We start from the raw sequence: 20,261 nt of genomic DNA, 5'->3' as shown, positions 1-20,261 counted from the left end.
GTGGGAATACATGCATGGTATTCTTATTACAAGGATACCTCCCACCCCCATTAAATGCTTCCATATGCATTTTGAACTCTTGGGTCAATTTTTAAAATAGTTTTCCTGCATCCTCCTTTGCTCTCAGCCTGTTGGCAGAAACCCTTGTTTCTCCTCAGTTTACTGCTTTGGTTTGGCTTAGAAACCAAATGATCAAGTTTGTTACAAACAGTAAGGTAAGTAATAATACTCAGTAACTTAATGACCACATGAGGTATTCTTAAAGTCCATGGGCTTGTGGCATCTCTTTAAGATAATTACTTAAAGACTTATTTTCTTTGTGCTGTTTGGTCTCAGCTCTGCTCCTGACAGGTGAGATGAACTGCGTATTTGGTCAATCTCTCACTTCATTCCTGATTGCCCAGTATAGGCCCTCACCTCAGAGAAAAAAGTCCTTCTTCCACATACTCTTTCATGATCCAAACTAAAACCCAAAGCCTCTGAAACTCCTTAGGGTAATACTGCAACATTTGAACTATGCATCAAGGTAAGAAATCTTTTAAAATTTGAGCTAACTTCCATTTAAAATACATGCCTTGACTGTTTTTCCTTTTTTCCCATTAAGAAACAGAAGAGCTTTGATGAGTCATGGTAATAGCAGCAACGAAAACAATCGCCATGTATTGAGTGCTGACTATGTAGCAGGGTTGCTATTAAGTGCTATATGTTCATGATCCATTTTACTAAACTTTCTCTCATCAGGAATTTTTTTTGTTGTTGTTGTTTTCAAACATAAACAGGTATGTTTTGAAGCACACTGACCAGACAGTATGATGCATAATATCACAGAGTTAGAAGAGAATTTTACTTTTAGATTAAAACAGGAAAGTTTAGGGAAGCCTCATTGCTAATAATCTCAATTTGCTGAAGACTTCAGTCTATGCACAGTGTTTACATTGGTACTTTTTTTTTTTTGAAGACATTCCCTAAGAGAGACAGTCATGCATGTTTTTAGCCGAAACATTTCTGTCAGCTGTAAACATGCCTGGAACTCAACTGGTCTTTGCTATCCTCCTGCTTTCAGACAATTTATAGAGGCTATGATGGGCTGGCCAACTATCATTTAAAATGTGTCCACCTGTCACCTTTTACGGGAAACGTGCCTTAAATTCCAGATGGTATTTTGGCTGCTAGGAAGTTGAAACTTCACCTATGTTAAAATGCTCTGCTGTTTGAAACTTTCACCTTCTGTGTGTTTTTCCTCGAGGCAAGGTCACTGATGAAGCCTTTTTATTTTCACACTCTTCTAATGTGTCTATAAATTGATTCTTCACAGTTGTCATGTTTCTCTCCATAGCATATATAGGTATGTTGTTTGTGTGCATGTAGTATTGGCTCTACCATTAATTACCCATGTGACCCTGGGCTTTTTAAGTGTTTTCATCTCTCTGGGTTTGTTTCATTTTCTGTATGTGAAGAGTTGGACCAGGCACTTGCCACATGGTCCTTTGTGGATTTAGCGGTCCTCAGTCCATGGTGGACCACAAACCCTGAGGACTCTAGTCCTGGCCTTGTCAGTGAATGACCTGAGGGCAACCTGCTTAGTCACTGAATGCATTACCAGCCCTACATTTTAAATAAGACAAAGTATCCTGTTCCCTTCCCTGCCACAGAACAATGGTATGTTACTTAATAAAGAGAAATGTTTGCAAAGCACTTGGGAGCTCCTTAGAGGAAGGTGCTGTCTATAATTACTGAGGTGCTATGATGGTGGAGTGTAGGTATTTCAGAAACTATCTTACTAAATGGGGTGTATTTTCAGATTAGTGAGGTGCTCACAACCTTCACTTCTGTATGAATTTGAAACACAGTCACTCAGCAGGAATGAATGATTGTGTTTTAAGAAAAAACTTTCCCCATGAGTTTCTTGTGTATTACTTACAGCAATCCCAAAATGGTTTTAGATATTATACAATAAATGGATGAGGTCTGTTGATTGTTGCTCTCCAAGTAAAACAACAAAAAGTGAAGATAAATGGTCAGAGATGGCTTCCCAGGTTTAAGCCTATGGTTAGGAATGCCAAGTCTGATTTGTCAGAAGGGGACACAAAGCAAAAAGTGGATACTTGAATTATAACATCAAGGGGAAGGTCATATAAGTTCCTTCACTTTAAAATGATCTATTTGGGTCTATACAGATGTAGGAGTCAGATATGAATTCCATTTCCTTGGCTGAGTAACTTGGGCATGTCATTTAACCTCTATAAGCCTCAGTTTTCTTATCTATAACTCGAGAATAATCTAGTAAGTACCTGTCTTGTGAAGGTGTTTTGAAAATGGAAGAGATAAAGCACTTAGTACAGAGCATGTGGTCATTTTAAGAAAAATTAAACTGTTCCATTTATCACAAAGCAACCAAGGATAAATGAAACCAACTGCGAAATGACTTGCATGGCATATGGAAGTCAATCCTGAATTTTTAAAAATTTATTTCAGATAATCAATAAAACAAGTGATTATATTGCAGCTACGTAATTCAGAGTTTGGGGTATAATCAACTCTCTCAATTACATATATGAATGGCAAGAAGTGGCCTATGGATACAATGTCAGCATACAGCACAGACAGAGGATTTCCTAGGAAAGCCTCAACGGAGCACTGGAGGCACAGAAACCAAACAGCAAGGGAGGAAATTGAGGGAGAGGCAGTGCCCTTTACTGCCTTGCTAAGGGTGTTGGGCATGGTAAAAATATACATTTTTTTCAATTTTTCAGTGCCTGCTCATCACCTTCTTCTCATGAACCAGCTCTGACACTTAATCTACCATGACTGAAAAGTGAAAAATAAGAGGAAGAACGATACTGCTTAGGTTAGAAGATGCAGAGGGTTCTGCCAGAAGCTCAGAAAGTTCAGGTAAAAGCCATCCTAATGGGTAAAGACACCCAACTTTGAATAGGGACCTCTTGCACTGGGGGCTCAACAAGAACCCACTTATTCTACTGATTTTTCCCCCTCATTTTAACCAAGGCTTCTCCTGAGCTGTGAAAAGGACAATGAATGCTGTTATCAGGAGATTTTTCAGAAGCACTGTTCCTACCTAACTCTCCTGTTCTCTCTGCCTCCCCATCATTTGCCCTAGTACAATGCCTTCCTCTTTCGTGGGTATAGTGACTGGTCAAAAAACCAAGACAGGGTACTTGATGAGACAGCAGGCAGCAAGGAAGGAGGAGAAAGAGGAGAAGGTGGGTAGCGGAAGGTGGCCACTGGTGAGGAGAGCAGAAGGAATACTTGAAAGTGCAAGTCCTCTGAATGGGGAACATCGAGACTGGACCAGAAAATGGGGAAGGTTCCATATTAACAATGGAAGAACATTCAGATGGAATCATATGGAGCTTTTACTGGCTGCAGAGTGTAGTCTCCACCAAGAGACGTCTGTTTAAAAGAGGACCCACATGGCCGGGTGCCGTGGCTCACGCCTGTAATCCCCGTACTTTGGGAGGCTGAGGCAGGTGGATCACCTGAGGTCAGGAGGCTGAGACCAGCCTGACCAACACGGTGAAACCCCATCTCTACTAAAAATACAAAAAAATTAGCTGGGTGTGGTAGTGGGCGCCTGTAATCCCTCCCAGCTACTCAGGAGGCTGAGGCAGGAGAATCACTTGAATCCGGGAGGTGGAGGTTTCAGTGAGCAGAGATGGCATCACAGCACTCCAGCCTGGGGGACAGAGTGAGACTCTGTCTCAAAAAAATGGGGGGCCCACACACCTGAGATATCAGTGGTGTGATTGCCTGCCAGCCTTTCTGTTCATTCCCTGGGATGTGATCCTGTTGCCAGCTTGGACTGTGAGGCTAAGAGGGACTGCCTATTGGGAACATGCTGCATTCACAAAATATCTGTGGCTTCAGTGACAACTAAGATATTTTAGTTTTAAGCAGAACTTTGGAGAGTTTCATTCATGTTACTTGACTTTCCTTACAATTTTGTGAATACAGTGGATATTAACATCCCTAGAAAATAGCATCTCCAATTAGAGAGTTGTACTAACACCTTGAAGGTCACCTAAGAAGTCAGTAACACCTGACAGTATAAAATACTAGCCCAACCAGATTATCTTCCTCTCCCCTGTTAACAATTCTTTGTTCTCTGGATTATGCTGCAAAATGTATGATGCTACTATAACACATATTAATGGCTCTGATAGTTTTACAGCATTCATAATTGTTTTCTCATAAATTATGTTATTCAATTCACAGAGCAATCATGTAAAGTAAGTACTACAGATCTGAAAAACTGAGGCTCAGGTTGGTTATAGAACTTACCCAAAGTCACTCAGTCAGAAAGTGGTAATATCATGGCTTTCTCACTCCAAACCTTATACTTGTTCCTTTACACCCACTGGCTTGATATAACTAATAGTTCAAGCTCCATATGAGGATTAACACATTATCTTTGTATGACTATTATGGCCCAATTGCCAACATTGTTATGCTACTATTGTTACTATGTCCATTTACATTGAATTCATGGCTGAAATAGCTGACTTTCTCAAAGTAATAAGCAAAATTACCCTATGTGCAAAGGATATGAATGGGCTAAAAACAGTCACCAATGAATGGGCTGTTGATAATATGATTCAGAAAACGCCAAAACACTTATCTTTTATGGGTAAAAAAACCCACAAAAGTGTGAAGACAGATATGTGTACAATGTATTCTCTAGCAAATAAAAAAGAGAAAAAACAAAGAAATTTAAAAGTCTTGCTATGAAAAGAATGTATCTGTGTATAAGTCCCTTGAATTAAATTCTTCTGGAAAGCATGTTCACATTTTAAAATTTTCTTTTATTTATTTTATTTCAATAGTTTTTGGAGACCAGGTGGTTTTCGGTGAATGTGCAAATTTCCCAAATGAATGGGCATACGAAAGTGTGATATACATGTATATATACGTGTGTGAAATGTACGTCTCTGTGTGTGTGTGTTTCTGCTGTCACAGAGCTTACATTCTAAGGGGAAAGTGTTAAGCTAATACATGAAGATATAAATAATGCAAGTCAGTACTGTTAAATACCAGAAGGGATACATTTGCCCTGTGACCTATGCAATTTGGAAAACTCAACTTACCTCTTATATGTGATTACTTTCTGTGACATAATTTATCCACCACAAAATCAAGCTTTGATCCACAATTTTGATTTACTTTTTTCTAAACAGATTCTTAGCAGTGGAATTTTTAAAAATAATGTTATGTAACAAAAGCAACCTGATGCCATTCTTCTAATTACCCAGGCTCACCTCTCTAGGGGACTGATTCTCAACTTCAGCATGAACCAGGGCTTGTTACACAGATTGCTGGGATCCATCGCCTGAGTTTCTGATTCAGGATGTCTGGGGCGGGGGTGAAGGGTGGGGGAACATAATTTGCATGCTGCTAGTGTGGGGATCACGCTGCTCCAGGGTTATCTTTGAATTTTCCCTATTGCTTGCCTTCCATATCCACGTTGACACCAAGGCTTATCCTTCTTATATTCTCTGTCTTTCCCTTTCATTTCCATTCCTTTATTTGACTTCTGCTTTTTTCTCTTGATGGAAGGGGGTAGAGGTGAGCACTGCTTTGTTCCCTGACAGGATGGTTTGTATTATCTTTGTTTTTTTCCTCTAATTCTGTTGCTTTCAAACATGCCCTTAACTCTTAGTTTCCTTTCTCACAACTTTTATGCGGCTGCAGTAAGTGAATGAAAGAAACTCCTAGAGATAAGGAAGTCCTCCGTGGTTTTTTTTAGCAGTGGATAAAGACTGGTTAGGTGAGGAATTTTCATTTTTACTGTTATAAAAATTGTTCAGGAATAAGAAAATTCTTTTATGAAGAACATTCAAGAGCAATCTAAGGAGTATAAAGCAGTTCCAGTGTTTAAATTCCAAAGAGGAAGGATACATGTCAAGCGTGTATTATTCAGAGACAGGAAATAGAGCAAAACAACTCAGTGTCTCCCGGGTAGTAGGGGCGAAAAGTAATAACTGATGAGGATTTTTTATTTTTCTAATTAAGTAACACTTTGCCTCTTCTGAAAAGCTCTCACATGCATCATATGTTTACATCAAAAGGCAGGAAAAAATCATTTTTATTTTAAACTCAAAGAAACAGAGGGTTGTGAAATTAACTGACTTGTTGAAGGACACACAGCCATTTAGAGGAAACAAAACTGGATCCAAATCATCTAATTCCAGTACAATCGTCTTTCAGTTATGCCTCTACTTTAAATTTTTGTGTTATAATCACTATGAAATATGCTTTACAACTAAAGCTTCCTTGATTGTTAAAGGTAGAGCTTAGCTCCAAAGTCAATATGATGGACTACTTCTTTGTCTCAAACACATTTTTTTTTTTTTTGAGACAGAGTCCTGTTATGTTGCCTGGGGTGGAGTGCAGTGGTGTGATCTCTGCTCACTGCAACCTCTGCCTCCTGGGCTCAAGTGATCTTCCTACTTCAGCCTCCCAAGTAGCTGGAACTATAGGTATGCAGTACCATGCCTGGCTAATTTTTAAAGTTTTTGTAGAGCTGGCGTCTTTCCAAGTTGTCCAGGCTGGTCTCAAACTCCTGGGCTCAAATGATCCTCCCACCTTTACCTCTCAAACTGCTGGGATTACAGGCGTGAGCCACCATGCCTGGCCCCAAACACTCTTTCATGAATGTGGATCATTCACATAGAGCAGTACAAGATTTTAACTGGAATCTGAATCTTAGAATTGATTCTCTTCAGTTTTTTTTTTTTTTTTTTTTTTTAAGAGATGGGTACCCAGGTTGGCCTAGAAACTCCTGGGCTCAAGCAATCTTCCCGCCTCAGCCTCCTGAGTATCTGGGACTATTGGTGTGTACCATCACACACAATTTATCTCTGCAGTTGTTGAAAGCAACTACCATCTATATTAAACTTTGGAGTTAATGAATTGCTAAGACAGTTACTCTAGTAGCTGTGATGGAGAGAACCCAAATGTCTTTCTTTTTAACTTTGTCAAGCGATTCTTTCTTTTTAGGATTCTTTTTAGAGTATGGGTGGGAACACAGAGTCCAACCCTACTCTTACGAGTATCCCCATGCTCCCTAGAACCTTTTTATACTAACATTTGGACTTTTTGCTTTGAATTTGTATCACTTCCACTGGGCTCTTGTAAAGTTTTGAGGTTCCATTTTTTTATGTTTTCCCCAGAAATTGAAAAGAACTTTGTTTGGAAATGTGAGCTACAACGAACCCAGGTCTTGAATTATTTCCACATGTTCCGGCTGTCTAGCTTTTTGAAAATCTAGACCAATTGTTCTAAAACTTTGTTAGGTTAGGGGATCCTTCAGTTAGACAAAAGTCTTGAAAGACCAATAGGATTTCCAAACTGCCATGCCAAATAATTCCGGAATGAAAGGGAAGAGCATTACTTCTTCTAAATTAGGGGCCTGATTGATATATGCACATTATTACTTTCAGATGGGGCTATATTATACACACCATTACAATAACATTCATAATTTACTGAGGATGTTCATAATTTACTAGAAAACTGAAGTTCACACTTTAAGCATAACTCAGATTAATAAAATGACTCTACCTATAGCTTTTGCATCTATAATGTCTGAGTGCACAAATCCTTTGTTGGTTTTCTCATGTCCAAATCTAGCTATCTCAGTTAACCACAGAATCTTTGGTGAATTCATTGGAGAAATGTATTTATACATCAAGAAGATATTTTTTGGTAGTAAACTGAAAATTTTATGTTGCAAATTTAAAGACTTACCTTAGTATGTGATCTAACGGGATGTGTGAACTTTGTATCTGATAGGTCTACTTGAAGAGACGTACAGAGGGGAGAGTAGATATGTTTATGGATCCAAGACCAGCAAAGTAAACTTTGGCTAAGGAGATACTTTCAAATGGTCCTTCCTATACCCCTCCCTCCAAGTTCCTTAATTTAATGGCTTATAAATCAGCTATCCGGGGGAGGAAAGGATATAAACTATGCGATAACACTCTATAAATAATAAGTTGCCACAAAATAAAAACATTACTATTTGATTACTTCACCTAATAATGGTGATACCTAAACCATATGGAAAATTTATTGTGATTGACCTCAGGTCATTCGTACATTCACATTTATCCCTATAAATAAACATAGCAACTTACCACTACCCAAATTTCTTCCTAAATTCAGTAGTGAGTCACTTTGTTTATTTGCAAGTGTGAATACTGTGATCTTTAAAAACTGATTCTCATAAAAGTACGCACATTAGTTTACATAATGTCCTGACTTACACTGCAAAGAAGGCAAAATTGATCTTAAGTAATGTTCTGTTTGAGTTGTACAATTCCATGTTTTTTTTTTTTTTTTTTTTTTTTTTTGAGACGGAGTCTCGCTCTGTCGCCCAGGCTGGAGTGCAGTGGCACGATCTCGGCTCACTGCAAGCTCCGCCTCCCGGGTTCACGCCATTCTCCCGCCTCAGCCTCCGAGTAGCTGGGACTACAGGCGCCCGCCACCTCGCCCGGCTAGTTTTTTTTTGTGTGTGTTTTTAGTAGAGACGGGGTTTCACCGTGTTAGCCAGGAGGGTCTCGATCTCCTGACCTCGTGATCCACCCGCCTCAGCCTCCCAAAGTGCTGGGATTACAGGCTTGAGCCACCGCGCCCGGCCACAATTCCATGTTTGATGCCTTGTCTCCATCTCTGTTGCTTTCTTTCCCTTCAGTCCCCAATCTAAACTTTGCTGTTTTATGTCCTGTCTCTTGGATTCCTACTAGTTGACCTGAGAAACAAGGTTGTTTTGAGAAACTAATTTGTTTTCATGTATCAGAATTTGAGTATGTAACTTTTCCCTGGTAAATTATGTGTCATTTAATAAGGGTATTCTGAGGTCAGGCACAGTGGCTCGTGCCTGTAATCTCAGAACTTTGGGAGGCTGAGGCAGGCAGATGGCTTGAGCTCAGGAGTTTGAGACCAGCTTGGGCAACATGGTGAAACCCTGTCTCTACAAAAACTACAAAAGGTAAACGGCCGTGGTGGCATGTGCCTGTAGACCCAGCTACTTGGGAGGCTGAAGTGGGAGGACTGCTTCAGTCCGGGAGGTTGAGGCTGCAGTGATCTGAGATCATGCTACTGCACTCCAGCCTGAGTGACACAGCGAGACCTTGTCTCACAAAAAAAAAAAAAAAGATTTTCAAATATAATGATCATCAGTGTTGCAGGTATTCTTAGGTCCAAGAGAATCTAGGTGAAATCACAATCGTTTAGGTACTCACTTATATGGAGGCACATCCATGGAATGCCCAATTCTATGGGAATTCCATATCTCTGTCCCATTATGGAGCTAAGAAAAAGGACTGGCTGAGAGATCAGGAGATCTTAGCTCTGGAATCACAGAATCTAGGGATGAAACACAATCTTGCCCATCTTGATGACTGAATCCTGTGCACAAAATCCCTAAAAATGTTTATCCATTCTCTCCTTGAATGCCTCTAATTACAGAAACTCACTCCATATAAAGGCAGTCTATCTGATATTAGAACAGGTCTGATTGTTAACAAAATTTTTCTTTTGTTTTGTGGAAAGAATCTCCTGATAGCATCTAATCACTGGTCTAGTTCTACCTTTTGGAGCCAAACTATACAAACTGGACGTCGGCTCCTCTTAACCATCTTAATAATAGCTACCACTTACAGAGCACTTATTATGTGCTAGGAACTACCCTGAAGATTTCACATGTAGTAATTTATTCTCAAAACAGCACTATAAGGAAGGTGTATGACGCTTATTCTTATTTTATATGCAAGGAAACTGAAGTACAGAAAAGTTAAGTAATTTTTCCAAGGTGACACGGTTTAGTAGTGGCTACGGCTGAATTTAAAGACAGGCCATCTGGCTCTGGAGCTCCAACTCTTCCTGACTACAATATGCTGCCTCTGAAACACAAATACTTGAATATGGCTTATATGATGCCCCGAGTCTTCTCTTCTGCCGTCTGGACATCCCTAGGATATCCCTTCTCCATAAAGGATTTCTGTGATGGTGTCCCTTGGTGGCAAGGTGCTTTGTTCTTATGATGGGAGGAACACAGTTGGGGCTTCTAGAAGAGGCTTGTGGTGGGGTCTGTTTAAAATCTCAAAGATGATCCCAAACCTTCCCTTCTACCTGCTCTCTTACTTTGCCTTCCCACAGCCCTCCTCAGCCCCTGCTGCCAGGCCTCCAGGTGGGGTGGCACTCACCTGTGTGTACGAACATGTGCTTGACGTAGTTCTGTTTGGCGGTGAAAGTCTTGTTGCAGAGAGTGCACTCGTAAGGCTTTTTTTCGCCTTGCCCACTGGCTGTGCTGTGGCCTGCGGATGAGGCCAGGGGCTGTGGCGCTGGCAGCTGTGCAGTAAAGGTCGACAGGCCGGGCTGGGACACTGTCACAAACTGGGTCTGCTGGCCTGCCAAGGGCTGTGGCAGGCTGAAGAGGAAAGGCTTGGGGCCACTGCCCGCGGGTTGGGTAGTGAAGAGGGCTGGCAGGTAGGTGTTGCCAGCTGTGCCAATGACCTGTGTGTTGCTGGTCAAGGTCAGAGGCATCCTCAGGTTGCTGGTGAGGGTTTCTGTCTGGCGTAAGTAGAGCTGGGTACTTGGCAATGGCTGCCCGATGGACGTGTTGACCGAAGGCTGTTGCAGGACGCTCTTGTCAGAGCTGTTGCTGACAGTGATAACAGTGTTGTCCATCTCCACTTCATTGCTTCTCTCCGGGGAGGAAGCACCTGTTTCTAGCTGGTTTGGCTGCGGACCACCCTCGGCAGGGGCTTCCGTAGCCTGCTCAGGTTGGGCGGGTTCAGCCTGGCCGTCCCGCGCCGCCCCAGGCCCAAACTGCTGCTCCACCGAGTCAGGCTCGGTGCCTATGGAGGAGCTGACGCCCGAGTCGAAGCTTTCACCTTTGGGCTCACTCTCGGTGCCCTCGGCCTGGTCTGTGTCTTCCGTGCACTCCTCGGATTCGTTGCGCTCCAGGATCTGCACCCTTTGCTGCCCGTAGTAGTCGTAATCGTCCTCCATCTCCTGCTTTATGTGGATGTTGCCCACTAGGGTCTGGATGCGCACAGGCCGGGGTTGCTTGCGGCAGTGCGTGGTCTCGGGGGTGGTGGACAGGTAGCGCTCCATCTGCTGCGAGCGCTCATGGATGCGTGTGATCCAGCTGGGGTCTTCCATGTGGTGGTCGCGGGGCAGGCCGAGTGCAGTCTCGTGGTGGCTGACCACTGCACCGCTGTAAAAAGAGCGCTCCCCGCTGCCATTCTGCATGGAGCAAGCGTAGAGTGCCGAGTAGATCCTGTCCACGCTGTGCTGTGGGTGGCTCTGCAGGTAGCCCGACTCCGTGTCGCTGCTTTGCCCTGACGTGCCTGACTCGGGAGTTCCCCGCGGCGTGTCCTGGCCCGAGTCTTGGATCCCCGGGAACACATCGCCCACGTTCTGTGACACGATGCGCGTGCACTCGTCGATGACTGTTTTGATCTGCAGGATGCTGGCGGCCGTGAGGATCTGCAGAGCTTCTGACTGCGAGACCCGTAGCACGCCGCTGTACATGAAGTCAATGAGCTTTTGCACTGACTGCACTGACACCACCGACGGGATCTCGATGTCGCTGTAGCCAAGCAGCAGTTTGTCCTGGAAGAAAGGGCTGCCGGCTGCCAGCACGCAGCGGTGTGCGCGCAGCATGCTCCCGTGGATGCGCACCGTTACGTCACAGAAGTGGCCACGGTTGCGCTGCTCGTTGAGGGTCTCGAGCACGGAATTGCTGAAGTTGTGAAGGTTGATGCTGTGAATGCGCTCGGTCATCCCCTTGCAACTGATGTCACCTGCAGCATGTCAACGCAGACACAAAATAGGCATGGGTCAGATCTAGCTGGCTGCATTCCTAACACCTAGGTTTCAGGTGAGTAATGCTCATGGCTCCTAGAAGCACTGCCCTTACATACGCAAGCGGGGAGATGGACAGGCTGCGGCATACAAGCTGTAGGTACGATGGCCTGAGGGAAAAGGACCTTGAATTTTGCTCCAATTCCAGCCTTAGCGCCGCAGCCATTTTGGGTATCCATGTTAATTGCCCAGAGCTCCGGCTGAGTTACAGTGGCCTAATAACCAGATGGTTTGTTTGCCTGTTATTCCTATAGCTTCCGCAAAGAAGTGAAAGGCAAATGGAAGACTTGTTCTTATGGCACACTATACCTCCACTTTATTTTTATTTATGCATTTATTTACTTTGCCTTCACTTTAGATAGGCCTAAGCCCAGATTCTTTGGGAAAGTTTACATTTCCCTCAACTTATCAAAGTCCCTTATTTTATTCATACACAGTGACCATATTCATAGTTAACAAATAAACCCCCTTCCAATTAAGTCATACGGCATATTATCAAAACCCACACCATGTATGCAAAAATTCGTGGAAAATTCAACCCAGACTAAGACGTCTACCAGTCATGACCATGCTTTCTGGATGATGGATGGGCTACAGAAAGCAATCTGCTTGCTAAAGGGGCACTCCATGGCTGCTTTCTGCATCTACTCATTCTTCTTGTCATCTCTGACAACCTGTTTGAGCACTTTCTAGGGTGGTTGCATGTGATATGGAAGGTTTTCTGAATTTTCTGAGGCTTAATGAAGAAGGAATGTTAAAAAGGTCAGAGATGGCAGTTCTGACCCAGGAGACTAGAGTACATTGGCGATCATATTTATTATTCGAGCAGGGCACTTTCAAGAGTGAAAGGGAGCATTGTTAATAATTAGGCCAGGATAGCAGGAGTAAACCAGAAGTGGGATATATGATCTCCTTGGGTAATAGGGTGCTTTATGTACTTGCCACAGGGAAGTATTAAACAGCTCCCAGGAGGAAGGCAACAGCTATGTGGAGGCTGCGGATAGCCTGACCCAGTGCCACCCTTATAACATAGGCTGTATGACAAGGGATAATACTGATAAGATTTGGATTCAGAATGAGAAAGAAAACAGGTGGCTACAGCAGATCTTAGGACTTTTCTATTTTTCTAGTTCACCTCTCAAACGGCTCTAGAGAATTCCCCTGCAAATAATTCTTCAATCTGATTCCCTACTCTGGCCTTTACAACTGAACAATCAGCTTGAGAAAGTGAAGTGAGTGGGCTTTCAAAACCAAATGGCCCAAGCACTGATTGTTGGCTTGTGAGCCAAGTCTCTCCATCTTGTGAGAAGCCACCTGAGGGGTAATAGCCTGCAGATAGGAAGAAGGCCTACCTCCTCAAACTCTGATAGAAGACTTGTTCAGGAAACTCAGTTCAATGAGCTTTTCTACCTTGCTTCACTCAATCACCCTCACATGGTATGAGCTTAACTTAATAAATGTTCAATAATACAATTTGCACTAATTTGTGTAAGAGCATTCTTTCTTGTTCTGACTCTATCAGGTCTGTTACGTGCCTAAAATATTGTATTAGGCTACAGATTCCATCGTTTTTACTTATATAAGACAAGTTCTCTTTGCCAGATTAAAGAATTAAGGTGAATCCCTTCTAACCATGTTAATACAAAATATGGCCCCAAAGAAGGGTACAAATAACCCAGGAAGGTCTGTTCAGGAACTCAATCAGCAGCAGACCAAATTTCAAGTTCTTGCTGAGTTCAATATACATACATACCATGATAGTAATCACAAGAGAACATTTTTTAGGAGTTACGGTTCTAACTGCTTTATGTATATGATTTCATTTCATCTTACAGCAACCATGGGGAGTAGATGATATTATTCCCATTTTACAGATGAGGAAACTGAGGCCAGAGAAACTAAGAAACTTGCTCAAGTATGCACAGGCAATTGCTGGTAGACTGGCATTTAAACCCAGGCTGTCTGGCTCTAGAGTTCACCCTCTTCGCTGCTTCATTATATTGCATAGTTTGCCCCTGACTGAGGTCTGGCCCTTAGGGATCCACGGCTCTGTTGTAAAGCTGTATGAAAGGCTTTGTCCACCACTACCTCCAGCTGCTTCTATACCTATCCGTGATTTACCATGGCTTTCATGTTTCTAGGCTGTCACGCTTCGACATAGCCTCAGTTGTCTAACTTAAATAACTTATTTTTTTAGACGTCACAGTGCAAGAAGAAAGACAACTAACTAACTGGCACTATGATGTAGAATTTTCTATATACAATTTTACTATAACCAAGGTCTCTTTCATTTAATTAAAACAATAGGCAGTAAAACTGGTTGTGTCTGTGATCATCTCTGTGTAGGATAGATTTATTACATTTTTTCTACACAAGTGAAAACACTCTTTAAACACACATTTGCTGACAGCACTGGTTACAATAATAACACTAGAGATGTCATATATGACAGAGTTTTCTTTCAGATAATTCTGGGAAGTAGCTCTATCACAATTATCACAATAATTAGTATCCACGTAGTATCTGACAGTGTATACAACTCTTTTACACGTAACATCTCATTTACCCCTTACAGCAAGCCTATATGTGTTTCGGACAGGTTTTTTTTTTTTTTTTTTTTTTTGACAGAGTCTTGCTCTGTTGCCCAGGCTGGAGTGCAGTGGCACAATCTCAGCTCACTGCAACCTTCAACACCCGGGTTTAAGCGATTCTTGTGCCTCAGCCTCTCGAGTAGCTGGGATTACAGGTGTGTGCCACCACAATACCTGGCTAATTTTTGTATTTTTAGTAGATGGGTTTTCACCATGTTGGCCAGGCTGGTCTCGAACTCCTGACCTCAGGTGATCTGCCTGCCTCACCCTCCGAAAGTGCTGGGATTGTACAAGCATGAGCCACTGTGCCCAGCCCTTCAGGACAAGTCTTATTATTACTATTTCATATAAGAGAAAGTTGAGGCTCTCAAAATGTCTACATGACTTGCCCAAAGTTTTACACAGTAGCACATGGCAGTGTTGGGATTAGATCCTATGCCTCTTAATGTTTTTTCCACTGCATAACAGTGGATCACTAAGGAATGAAACTTGAAGTGCCCAAAGATCGAGAGTTACCTTAATTCTTAGCAGAAAAAAAAGACTCTGAAAGTAATGATGAAGGTTGCCTTCAGAGATGAGAAATGAACACACATAATCACACACACACACAATTTCATGAGAAAAATGCAAACTGACCGGACTGGATTGCAAATTTAGTTCATCTAAACAATCAAGTTATCTACTAAATAGTCTGAGTTAAGACTTCTGCGATAATATTGCCACCAACTTCATTAAAAACCACAGAGACAAACCTAAACCTGCACACGTTCACAACCTGACCTGACATGCCTGGCTGAATTTTATAGACACAATTCTTAAACATCTCCCTGAGTACACTGGCCCCACACTGCAGTGAACAGTCATGAAAAGCTGAATCGTTTTTGCTGATATAAGTACAGATGCGAAGGGGGACCCTGCCTCCCCATTCAAGTGCTCCTCATTCCTCCAGCACACAATGCTGAGGCAATTCCTTTCCCAGGCTTTCTTTTATTTTTAACACTAATACAGTGGGAAAAAGTTTCTGCCACAGCAAGGCAAAGTCCAGGCTTTTGTGAGCATGTCCTTTTCATCCAATGGACATTAATGTATAGATTCCAATGGAATAAATCTGAAATACTCTATCTACTGTAGAAGATTTGTCCCCCATTGAAAACAAATCTTGATTAGATGGTTATTCAGGGAGTGTATAGGAAGGAATGGTGTGAAAATGCTAACTCTATTCTTTCTTAGATTGGCACTGAATAGGCATTTGAGCTATTCAAAAAAAAAAAAAAAAAAAAAAACCAGCACCCAAACCCCAACCCTATCAACTGTACAAAACCACAAAACTTTACATAGATTATGTGATTATGTGTATTTGGGGATTCTTCCCCACCTGAAATAAAAAATGCACAGTGTTATGAACACAAAACCAATGGCAAAATGAAAAAGTTATAAAAATAGTTCTCTGTTTTAAAATAATAACTTACCTCCTTTTCACTAGAGTAAAAATATAGAGTCAGCCTGTGATGGCATTCTCTAGAAACATGGAAGGAATTGCAGTAATGAACGTCATCATGTATTCTAAGTGACTGTTCTGCGAGAGCACAACACAGACGGGGCTAAAGCAGGGGTGAGTACTGAAGGGAAAATCTGCCTGTGGGGAATTGGGGATAGAGGGCCTGACTCTCTGTTTTGCAGGAACCTTGCTCCTGCCTGTCCCTTAAGCTGCAGGGGTCCAGGGATAGGACTTAGCATGAGAATAAAAAGCTGCCTGCTCACAAGAGAAAATGAGCAAGAAAGGAAACAGCAGGCAATACAATCTCTTTTAATTAGGTGTGAAATCCAGTCCTTTCTCAATCAGGAGAGCAAAAGGATATATAAAATGAGACTAGTGCAAGGGTAAGATGCTTATAGAGGGGGATGGGGATTTGAAATCTCTGGACTTGGAAGGAAACACCATCTCTCAAATGAAAACCAATATACATTTCAGTCCAGTTAATAAGCCTAAGTCAAGTGGCAGGGCCAGAAAGCCTTTGAGCTTTCAATTTGGGGCACCAGATGAGGCTGGTGGGTCCGCACATGAAACAGGGTGCAGCTTGCCAACTCAGTCACACTAGGAAAGAGTTAGTCATCTCTGGAGAAAGGGGGGATGTATTTTGGTGACTGAGCTCCCTTATTCTCCAAACCCCCTGCCTGTTGTAAGACCTCAGTTACATCTACTTTACCTCCTCATATATGCCAAGGGAATCCTGCTGAATCCCTGCACTAGAGGAGCTATCGTAGTTTCTCGCTCACAGCTTCCATCCAGAGCAAATGACCCTGAACCACCCTGCTCTCTCTTTCTATCTCACTAGTATCATCACAGTCTTGGGACGGTGGCTGGGAGCACTGGAGAAATCACACACGCATGTGGAAGGTGGCAAGCAGACAAGATCTCTTTCTCCTACACTGGCTCCATATACCTGGCACATCCCAGCTGTTATTACCTCAGTAGTGAGACTAGGGAGGGTTATCAGCCTAGGGGAGGGAGAGCTGTACAGTTTTACTTACCCATTCTTGGGTGAAAAGGGGGATGTTTTGGGCCATCTCCCAATGAGGGTTCTCCTCTATCTTCCAGATTGTCTAAGCCCAGTCTGGAGGACCCATCAAGGATTTCAGCATATTTTTTAGCCATTGGTAATAGAATTCTTCACATAAAACATACATCAGTTGTTGAAGTTAGAAGAAATTTGACTTTACACTTGCAGAAATTTGACTTTCAAACATATTTGCAGGAATGGCTACCTATGAAAGTTGGGGACTAGCTGGATGTGCTTTTTTAGTCACTACTTATTATTTTATCTAGACAAAGATATTAAAAATTGCTAACTTGTTTTACAGTTTTTACAACACCATTCTATTTATTATCCCAACACTGTAATTGGGTATGTCTTTAATATTACCTGAATTTTTATTCATTCATAGAACATTTCTAGAGAATACTTAAAAGTATTTAAAGGTCCTTGGTTTTATGTTTGGGTTTTAGGGGGTATGTATAGTTTTCATGAATGGACATGTTTATACTTTTACAGGAATAAGATCAGTGGCTTTCATCAAAATCTCAAAGGGGTCTGTGTTTTCCCCAAATTAAGAGCTATGGATTGAGATTCAGGCATTCCTCTTGAAAATACTTGTAACTACTTTCCATAGTCAAAGCTTCTAAAACTGATGCAAACTTTGTGATTGCATTACTCTCTGATGCATAAGGTCTGTTGAACTAATATTTTCCATTTACTTAAGTTGAGCTGATGCTATTTTGTGTAAGAAAGCAAACAATCTTAGCTAAAATGAGATAAGTTACTTTTCAGAAGAGAAAGATTTTTTAAAAAGATTGAAAGGGAAGACAGAAATATAGATAACTACTAATACTAGCAGAAATCTGGATTATGGCAGCCATATTGTTTACAACTGTTGTAGCTAACTATTATTTAGTAAACTTTGTTTTACTCAGAGTAGATACCTTTTGGCAGTTAAGACAAATCCACGGAAGAATTAGAAAACACCCTTTAACATTTTTTGACTGTTAAAAATTAGATATTGTGGTATAATTTGAATAAAAAATAAATATAAACTCAATATACACATCTAATCAACCAAAAAAATAGTTTACTTGCAAGACTTCTTTCCTCCTTCCCTTTCTTCCTTTTTGCTGTTATACCACTAGGTTTTACTAAGCCTGAAGTATGGGGAACAAGGAGGCAAAATTGAGAACTAGAAAAACATTTGCCCTGTGATTTTCAGGCCCATCCCTAAATCTTGACTTATCTCCCATTCCTGACTTCTTTCTCCTCTCTTCACTCCACCAAAAAATAAGAGCTTTGTACTTTATCTAAGGCTAAGAATAGATTTACATTACTAGTGGGATTTTACAGGTCCAAAGGAGAAAGTAATTCCAGAAAAGTCTTTTTATTTGGCCTTAGAGGTCTCACAGTTTCCCTTGGTTAGCCCAGGTCTTTGGCTTGCCTTTTTATGTTAAGTCTGCTGTTATCTCTAAGAAAGGATGAGGGCATGCCTGTCCATATTGTAAAACTGTAAATACAACCGACTTATGAATGAAGTTGCTTTTGGGGTCACTTGAATTTTCACCAATTCATTAGTGAAACATTTACTGAGAATACCCCACTGTAAATGGAACCATAAGGATACAAATGATGTGAAATCTAAATCAATGGAAGAAATTTATCCATAAGGATCTTTGATGTTGGAAACATATATTAATCAATTAACTTCTCCCAGATCTCAGTGCTCACGAAAAGCTGTGTTTTGCTTTTCTTTGTGGAACCTGTGAATATCATAACTGATCATATTTCCCTCCTGGCTCTGTTTACTAGGGAGCTCAGAATAAAAATTTAGGCCCCCTTTTAGCAACTATGTAGGACCTCATGGTATGCTTTTCTATGTAAAATTTTCACCACCCTCATTATATTATCAATTCTTTATTTTATCTCTACTCTGATTTCTTTTTTTTGGAGTTATATAGAAATATATTTCCTACATATTTATTAACAATTGAATATTATTTTAAGCCACTTTAAATTCCTTACTTGTGAGGTGAGGGCATAATCAATCAATCAACAAGTAATTGAGCATCCACTTTATGGAAACCAATTCCAACCATAAGTTAAAACTTCAGTCTTATCAGGCTATATGCTTCAGTATTATCAGGCTATATGCTTTATGAATTTTTATACTTTGAGCATCCGATTCCAATGATTGTAATGAGGTAAACTGTTGAAGTTTACATTATAGTACAGTTGGTGAAAATTAAGTTTTACTCTGTGAATAAAGAAATTGGATAGATAATTCCAGACAACATTCTGAAAGACACTTATGCCCTCATTCCAAAGTTGAAATGAAATGAGGGGGAGAAGACCTGCTGGGACTAAGGAGAAAAGTCAATGAAATCTGAGGTTGATGCCTTTAAATCCTCTTATATTGTAAACCTTTTGAGATACCTTTTAGGAGTTTCATTTTTTCTATCTCTAAAGCGCTTTTCTTACAAATTTAGCTACTGCCCTATTGTAACCTTTTCCTTTGTTCACTAAATCTGGGGAACAAAAATACAGAGATGCTACATCCGTGGTGGGATACAAAAATGAAGCAAGGGATCTACCTACATTCACAAAGTTGTGCTGTTTGAACTTGGCTTTGAATAGACCTTAAAGAAGGATCTGTATATTCAATTGTACAGTTAATAAGTTAGGTCTTTTGCTTAAAAAGAAATCATAAATTTAAAAATTGAATATATGAAAACCAGCATCTTCTTACTTAATAATCTGTTCTTGTGGTCTCTACATCATCATATACTTATTTTATAGAAAAAAGCAGATTTGTAAATTCAGTGAGTTCAAAGATTCAGTATAACTCCCAAGTATGGCATTTCTTTAAAGAATATCATCACACACTGATGAATTATAGTTAGGTAAGAAACTAATTTTTTGACTTTGGGAAAACTTTTGTCTGGTCTTAAATGAGTGAGAAAACAGAACTCAATAGTGTCATTAAAAAAAAAGTTTTCTGACAAAAAATATCATCAAGTTCCCAATTCATAGAACTTCCTTTAGTCCTCTGTTGCTGTGGCATTCTGAAACTACTTTTGAAGCAGGTCTTCAAATTCATGCTCAAATGTTCTCTTTGCTTGGGTCTTTCTGAAAAATAAAAAAAGTTGCTTCCAATGAGACCACTGTTTTTCAAGAGTATCTCTGTTTGTTGGTAGGAGGGGAATGCAAGATTTCTCTCTCTCTCTCTCTCTCTCTCTTT

At 41.0% G+C, this 20,261-nt stretch overlaps 1 protein-coding gene and 1 long non-coding RNA gene across 26 annotated transcripts in view; one reads left to right on the top strand and one right to left on the bottom strand.

Moving 5' to 3' along the window:
• Positions 1–20,261, bottom strand: part of ZBTB20 (zinc finger and BTB domain containing 20) — an 845,365-nt gene that overhangs the window by 24,364 nt on the left and 800,740 nt on the right. For 23 of the 25 annotated variants that reach the window (XM_033211209.1, XM_033211197.1, XM_033211201.1 and 20 more), the window contains one exon: positions 10,224–11,828. In XM_033211209.1, the coding sequence (XP_033067100.1) occupies positions 10,224–11,808 (1,585 nt within the window). In that variant the 5' untranslated portion in view covers positions 11,809–11,828. Of the gene's footprint in view, positions 1–10,223; positions 11,829–15,949; positions 16,256–17,012; positions 17,821–20,261 lie in introns of those variants that run through there. The other 2 variants (XM_033211213.1, XM_033211214.1) reach the window with 2 other exon arrangements.
• Positions 11,761–20,261, top strand: part of LOC117083490 — a 37,113-nt gene continuing 28,612 nt past the window's right edge. Inside the window, exons 1-4 of the long non-coding RNA XR_004437104.1 lie at positions 11,761–11,905; positions 15,964–16,092; positions 17,080–17,138; positions 19,251–19,411. This is a non-coding gene — a long non-coding RNA (uncharacterized LOC117083490). The remainder of the gene's footprint in view (positions 11,906–15,963; positions 16,093–17,079; positions 17,139–19,250; positions 19,412–20,261) is intronic.

Source organism: Trachypithecus francoisi, unplaced genomic scaffold, assembly GCF_009764315.1.
Source record: "Trachypithecus francoisi isolate TF-2019V2 unplaced genomic scaffold, Tfra_2.0 Lachesis_group0, whole genome shotgun sequence".
NCBI lineage: Eukaryota > Metazoa > Chordata > Mammalia > Primates > Cercopithecidae > Trachypithecus > Trachypithecus francoisi.
The sequence above is the reverse complement of the archived record's forward strand: the minus strand, read 5'-3'. Positions and strand labels throughout refer to the sequence as shown.